General features: G+C 39.9%; 1 protein-coding gene across 1 annotated transcript; it reads right to left on the reverse strand.

Annotated features, from left to right (window-relative positions):
- Positions 1 to 461: 461 nt before the first annotated feature.
- LOC123002511 (uncharacterized) lies at positions 462 to 851 on the reverse strand. Its single transcript, XM_044392822.1, has one exon. It carries the CDS (start codon positions 849 to 851, stop codon positions 462 to 464), a length of 390 nt encoding a protein of 129 aa, XP_044248757.1.
- Between the last annotated feature and the right edge of the window lie 6,824 nt (positions 852 to 7,675).

Below are 7,675 nucleotides of genomic sequence, written 5' to 3' on the forward strand. Positions count from 1 at the left end.
GCTGCGCCAGCCGACCCTCTTTCTTTATTTTTGGGCGGCGACACTTTGGCGATATCAGATTTGGCAATAGTGGCTTTGGCAAAAGGCGAATTTGTGGGGGGTATGTTGTACAACTTGTGGCAATTAGCGACGCTCCCAAATCTCTTGGCGCTGCCAGTTGATGATCTCGCTTGAAGTCGATGGGGTGATTGAACATTTTTTATTCCCTGGAGAACACTGCAAATTGTTTTCCTTTAACTTGGCTGTCCTATTTATTTTTCAAACATCTTACCCAAAGGCTTTGCTCTACCAGCGGACTGGTTGTTTAAGAGGAGCTCAAGATCCGTCGGGAACATTTATCTCCGCAACATTTGCATCCGTATCTGCACAAGCGACCATTACAATTCTCCCCTGCTAAAATCGGACTGGGGCTCATCGACTGAGCGACAGGTCTGATACCGCTTGTGGCCTTAACTTGCAAGCTACTGCCTTATGTCCTTAGCATGAAATTTCCCAAGGAGCTTCCCCTGCATATCCTCAAGTTCGTAGTAGGCTTCTCCTAATCTCTTACGAACTCTAGCCTTGAGAAAACTGGGTCCGAATTTCGCATTGTAGCCGGCCTCGAAATTGCTTTGCTTAAAATTCCGCCTAAACACCTCCTGACCTTCCTTGTAGACGACTTCTCGCGCTCTCAGGTTATATTGCTTCTCATTAGTCAGATACTGTTTTTGCCTAATTTCACAGGCCCTATCGCGCACTACATCCAGTGAATCCTTTTGGCTAAGATGTATGGTTCGATCCTCCAACAAGCTTAGCTTTCTAATCAGAGCGTAGGCCGACCCAGAAGTGATCATCTGCTGCCCAAATACCATATAATAGGGACTTGTCCCTAAACTCGAGTGAATAGCAGACCGCAACGAGCAACATATTTGTGACAAAAATTCATCCCAATCTTTTTGATCAGCTCTGACATATGACCTAATTGCCGCGATTACCGACCGGTTAACCCGTTCTGACGAATTTCCCTGTGGGGCATGGACTGCAGTTAAAGCATGGTTAATCCCGTAGCTCGCCAAAAGCTTTCGAAACCCTTCTGAACGAAATTGAGCTCCGTTGTCTGAAATAATCGTCTCGGGGACACCAAAGGTGTGAAAAAGATTGGACTCCAGATACTTTACTACCACATTAGTGGACATCTTCTTCAAAGCATGCAGATAAACGAACTTCGTGAAGTGATCCAAAACAATGAAATTGCCTATGTTGTCACTTCGTGAGCGAGGGTATGGTCCTAGAAAGTCAATATAAAGCTTTTGGAAGAATCTCTGCGACTCTGAAGGCTTTGCTAAGGGTGGCCTTAACGCCAGATTAGGGGCTTTCGAGGCCTTGCAAGTTTCACAGGCGCTAACATATCTTTCCACTTCCCCTACTAAGCGTGCGCTTTCGCTAAAACTTCTCCAACAAGCCCTTTCGGAATCCACAATTTCCAATTGTAGCTGTTATGGACAGGCTCTCCAACTGATTGCTCTGTTCGTCTGTACACCATTCCATCGCAGACCTTAACGTCCACCAAATCCAAATATTCTGCAGATTTAAAATGCTCAGATCCCAAATCGACAATTAAACCATTTTGAAAATCTAAAGCCGCTAATTCATCTTCATGTACCCTGGACAATACATCCGGAACCACATTAAGCTTTCCTAATTTTAAACTTGTATGCCTGCAATTTTAGAGCCCACCTGGCCAAGCGGGAACTCAGGTCAGACTGCGACATAAACCATTTTAAGGAGGCGTGGTCGGTTATAATAGTAAAATCCTGGCCTTCTACGTATGCCCTGAAACTTTTCATACATACAATGGCTGCTAAGCATTCCTGCTCAGTCACAGAGTAATTTTGCTGAGCCTTGTTGAGTTTTTTTGACACAAATGCTATCGGACACTCATCTCCTTCAGATGAAAGTTGCACTAGCACTCCTCCAACTCCGGTCTTGCTGGCATCGCAGTGTATGTAGAATGGCTTCGAAAAATCGGCACTTCTGAGGACAGGCGCTTGGCTTAATTATACCCTTGCAGAGGGTATTATGATTTCAGTCAGAAGTTTGCAACGCAGTGAAGGAGACGTTTCCGACCCCATAAAGTATATATATTCTTGATCAGCATCACAAGACGAGTCGATCTAGCCATGCCCGTCTGTCTGTTTCTACGAAAACTAGTCTCTCAGTTTTTGAGCTTTCGGGACGAAACTTTCGCAAAAGTCATCTTTCAATTGCAGGTAGTATATATGTCGGAACCGACCGGATCGGACAACTATATCTTATAGCTCCCATAGGAAGGATCGGAAAAAAACTTTAAAAAATTCTAGCTTCGGTGTTTTTTGAAATATTACCTTCTACTTTTGGGGATGTTATTTTTTAAATATTTCTGAATTTCGAATTAAATATTTAAAAAATCGGACTACTATATAGAGCTTGAAAATTATCGATAAATGCCAGTATCGATATTTTCGATACTTTATCATTATCGTATCGATAATATCGATGTTTTCAAGGAAAGCAAAGACAAATTAAAAACAGTTTTACAATTCTGTTAATACCACGTATTATTATTATATACATGCATAATACACTTGCATTATTATTAATATTATTATTAGAAAAAATCGCGGTTAATTTATTTAATTTTAATTTCCGGTTTTCATTATTAAAATGCAATTTCAGACTAAAGGGTCCTCCTCTTAAGAACGCGTGGTTTATTTATTTTTGATCATTGAGTTGAGTTGCGTCACATGTCTAGAAATACACCAATTCTTAGTCAAAGACATTCACGGCTTCTCAAGAATTTTTTTTTAAATATCTTTTGAGGAAATACTTATGTAAAATAATAGAACAAACCTTTGCTCCATCCCATTTTTTGGTACTAAAGAAAAACAAATTCCTCCTCTTCTGAAGAATTCCCGGTTGCTTTTTTTTTTGATCCTTTGCCAAAATTGCTCAAACGGTCTTTGTTTTGTTTGTTGTTGGTATTAAAAGAACGAGAGTTCCAACTTTCCCTAAGAAATCGCGGTTCTTTCATTTTCGATTTTATGCCACAACCTATGGTTATTTTCCCCTACTTTAATTAGTATCAATTACCATAAAGAAGTAAAAATTCCTCCTCTTCTGAAGAATTCGCGGATTCTTGAGTCCAAATCGCTCAAACGATCTTCGAAAAGCGACCAATTCTTATCAAAGGCTATGAATTCGCGGATTCTTGAGATTTTTTAATAGCGGACAGAAGGTCGGTAGCTGCAACCAAGATTTTGTTTTTGGTACTAAAAAAACCAAAGTTCCTCCTCTTCCCAAGAACTCGCGGTTCTTTTATTTGCCATTTTTTGCCATAACCTATGCCATTTTCGCCTACTTTTAAGTATTTCATAATATCTATGGGACCAAAGAAGAAAAAAATACCAAGAACTCGCGGTTCTTGTATGGTAATTTGTCTCTACTTTAAGTGATTTTGTATTTAAAGTTATTTTGGTCCTCAAAATTAAAGAGTGAAATCTGTTCGTTTCTCTCTAATAAAACGTCAGAAAAACATCGATGTTATAGATAAACATCGATGTTTGAAAAATATCAGAAGTATCGATAATATCGATACTGACATCGATAATTTTCAAGCTCTATCGGTAGGTATCATATACCTGCCATAGGAACGATCGGAAAATTAATGGAAAAGTAATAGGAAATAAATTCTAGCTTCTTTGGTTTTTATTATCTTTGTATTATCTTCTACTCTAGGATATGACTCTTTTTAAATATTTCCGAATTTCAATTTTAATTTGATCAAAATCGGACGACTATATCATATAGCTGCCATAGGAACGATCGGAAAATTAATGAGAAATATTAGAAAATTGAACATTTTTGCGATTTGTTAATTAATAGGAATGATCTGCAAGGGTATATAAGCTTCGGCTGGCCGAAGCTAGCTTCCTTTCTTGTTTTTCTTTGAGCTCTTTAAAGGCCTCTAATGCTGTTTCCGTAAACACAAACTTGCTCTTCGGAGTGAGCAAGTCAGTTAAAGGAGATTTAATTGCAGCAAAGTTGCTTATGAATTTTCAATACCACCCGCATAAACCCAAGAAACATTGTAACGCTTTGAGGGACTTGGGAATAGGAAAAGCGGTGATAGCGGAAATTTTTTCCGGATCCATTCGTACTCCACCGTCTCCAACAATATGACCCAAATATTTTACCCTCTTAGCCGAAACTAAAAGTAAATCGTCCAAATAAACAAAAACTTCGTTTCGCAGCTGTGGTGGAATTACCCTGTCCATTAATTTGGACATGGTTTGTGTCGCATTGCACAGTCCAAACGGCATCGCTTTGAACTGGTACAGGGGTCTTCCGGGAACAGTGAATGCAGTTTTGTCCCTTGATGCCTCATCTAAGGGGACTTGCCAGTGGGCGTCCTTTAAGTCAAGACTTGTGATAAATTCAGCCTTGGGCAACTTGCTTAGAATTCCACTAATCGGGGGCAGCGGATACGCATCCTTTTTCGGTCAACGCATTTATTTTCCTACTGTCCAGGCACAAGCTAAATTTCCCTGGCTTTTGTACAATCACTAAAGGTGATGACCACTCTCAGATTCTTCGATGACTCCTTACTTTAACATTCGATCTACCTCAGCATATATTAATTTTTCCATTGCTGGCGAAACCGGATAGTGCCTTTGCTTCACGGGCTTAGCACTGCCTACATCTATCACATGAGTGATCAAATTGGTTTTTCACAATCCTTTTTGAGTAAATGAAGGAAACAAGTTCACCACATTTGCTAGTTCCATTCTTTGATCACTATCGAGGTCGTGCTCTACGGACTTTAGGTCCAGTTCGCATATATTAGCCAATGTAGGAAGTAGATTGAACTTGCGCCAACAGTCAATACCCAAATAAAGATTTTGTTTCAGTGTTGGGACTATGTAAATGTCTAATTCTTCTGTTCTTTTGTTATAGCATACTGGAAGCCTCACTTTGCCAACTATTTCTTGTTTATTTCCATCTGCCGTGCTAACATTAGCTGCTATTTTCTTAAAGTTTGTACTACTTTGTAAAAATTCTTGAGCCAAATTCCCTCCTAGACAACTCACGGCTGCCCCTGAATCTAACAGATCCTTCACTAATTGTTCCATCAGCTGCACAGCTACAAACGGTCGTGGATCAGCTTTTGGGTCTTCTAAAGCATTAATTTCTTTGATGTGACTCTGCAGCTGCTTCATTTCTGACCAGAATGATTTCATCCTAGCTATGCTCCGAGAATCCGTCTGGTGATCGTCTGTTCTAGAATTTTCGGTGCCTACTTCAATTTCCTGCTCATCTCCTGGTAAGCACATGTGGTCATATGAGCTATTGAGAGAACTTGCAGATGTTTCTGTCTCTGACTCGTACGTTTCTAAATCTGAATCTACGTCGTTTTCCTCATCGCCCTCGCTTTGAATTGCTGAATCATATCCTACTAAATCTACAAAGTCTGAGGATTTAGCGCCATCCTCTAGACTTGCGATTCTGGGTGAGCAGGATTCGGGTTTGAGTTCTGAGCACGCGGAGCATTCTGTTTGTGTTGTTGCATCTGCGTGCTCCCGTGTAGGTTTTTTTTCCAGACATTTGCTGCAATTCATTTTATACACGTTTGCTAACCCGCATCCATGACAAAACACCCGCTTTGCTTGCTTGCACTGCATGTGTCGGTGACCTTCTTGACGACAATTCCAACAGAATTCTATCGCCCCTACTTCACCCTCAACGTCTACTTCACTATCAGGTATCTGTCCAACCTCTACCAGATCATCCTGTATTTCCGCTATATCTCTTTTAAAGGGCATTCTTTTTGCGTATCCATGGGTGCGCTTAACATCCTCCAAAAAGGACTCCCTACGTCGGCATACTTCGCGAAGATGTGACACACAGGTGATATCTACGTTAAGGATCTCATGACGAATTTCAGGCCGCAAGTTATTCTTAAGAATCCTAACAAGCTTGCTGTTTGATAAGGGCGTGTCCATCTTATCCAACAATGAGCAGATCTCGTCATAGAAGTGGTCAAAGGTTTCTTGTTCTTTTTGTTTTCTTTGCCTTATGAGTTCCTCTATGTCCCCATCATCTCTGTCATCTCGGAATTGCTGCCTTAGAGCTGCACAAAGTCCGTTCCAGTTTATATTTTTGACAGACTTGTGATGCCTCCAGAAGAATTCTTTGGCTTTTCCCTCGAATAAAGAGCTAATATTGCGGCACATGACCTCAAAGTTTCCCTCTAACGTCTGGTTAGTAAGAGCTTCAACCCGATAAAAAAAATTATCTATGGATAACCCTGTGCCGGAAAAAGTAAGCTTCCAACCATTCATTATGTGACCCACCTTATCCGGTCTTTGTGATAAGTCTGAGCCTCCACTTCCAACACTTCTGCACATCGAATACTCTCTACTTCTTTGCGAATTATCATCGCGCCAAGTGTGCATATGCCTATCCTGATTGTGGTTTGGTTCTTCTATGCCGGAGCCAATATTTAGGCGCTGAAAGCAGTTCTGCACATTTTGTTCTATCATTTGGGCCAATTTATCCGTCAAGGTGGTTAAAATTCGGTTTTTCATACTGTTCAGTTGATCTAGCCCTATAGGATTTTCCGTATTATTGGGAGTGGGAGTGGACGTACCCGCAATTTCAATTTCTGGTAAGCTAAGCTGGGTTTGGGATCTTGTGTTTAAACCAAGTGACGAACTTCTTTCTATCAGCTTGCTAATTCACACGGTAGCACAGTTGGGACAAGTTGTTTTCGCCATGAAATGGGTTTTAATGCAAATCTTGTGAAAACTATGCCAACAACCTGTTTTGTGGGCATCCCCTTCGCTTTTAATCACCGTTTCGCAGAGCGTGCAAGTGATTTTGCCACCAGCTTCATCATCAAGCCCAATCCTGACGCAATTTGAACAAAATGCTTAAATAGTTAAACAAAGTAAATGTTACAATAAAGGTCACAAATAATTAAAATGGGACAAAATAGATAAAAATGTTTTATGAAAAAAGAATTTTAAAATTTCCAAACAAATATATAAATCAAATTAAGACCGTTAAATTCAATGCATGGCTTTAGCCCTAAAACATTTGCATATCTGAATTAATGTGTCTTTAAAAGTTTAGAAAAAGAATATGCCATTGTTTAATGCGGTTGTTAAGGTTCGCAAACCTATGCATAAACTCCGCCATTATAACAAAGCATTTTGCGATAAACTCTTCATTTTCTATCAGAATGCTGGTATGATAAAATTCGGAAATTATTGCTAAAACTCCAGGTTCGTGCACCAGACAATTTACATGACCTGGTTCAAACCTGAGCTCGGCGCGTTATGTTAGAAATTCCAAATGTCAATATAATTGTCTGAATACACTTTTAGGCAAACCATGAATTGAGTATCATATGGTCAGAAGGTCAATCGAAATTTTCTCTATTCTGTATTCCAAAACTACCATATTCAATTCTAGGTTTGGGAAAAATGAAAATGAAATAAAGAAATTGTTTGAGTGTACGTTGGTGAGTCTCATAGTTATACCCGTTACTTGTAGAGTAAAAGGGTATATTAGATTCGTGCAAAAGTATGTAACAGCTAGAAGGAAGCGTTTCCGACCCCATAAAGTATATATATTCTTGATCAGGGGTACTAGCCGA

The sequence above is a fragment of the Drosophila takahashii genome, chromosome 2R (assembly GCF_030179915.1).
Source record: "Drosophila takahashii strain IR98-3 E-12201 chromosome 2R, DtakHiC1v2, whole genome shotgun sequence".
Taxonomy (NCBI): domain Eukaryota; kingdom Metazoa; phylum Arthropoda; class Insecta; order Diptera; family Drosophilidae; genus Drosophila; species Drosophila takahashii.

Coding starts and splice junctions, on each gene's coding strand:
- LOC123002511 (XM_044392822.1), bottom strand. CDS start 851: ATGGTATTTGGGCAGCAGATGATCACTTCTGGGTCGGCCTACGCTCTG.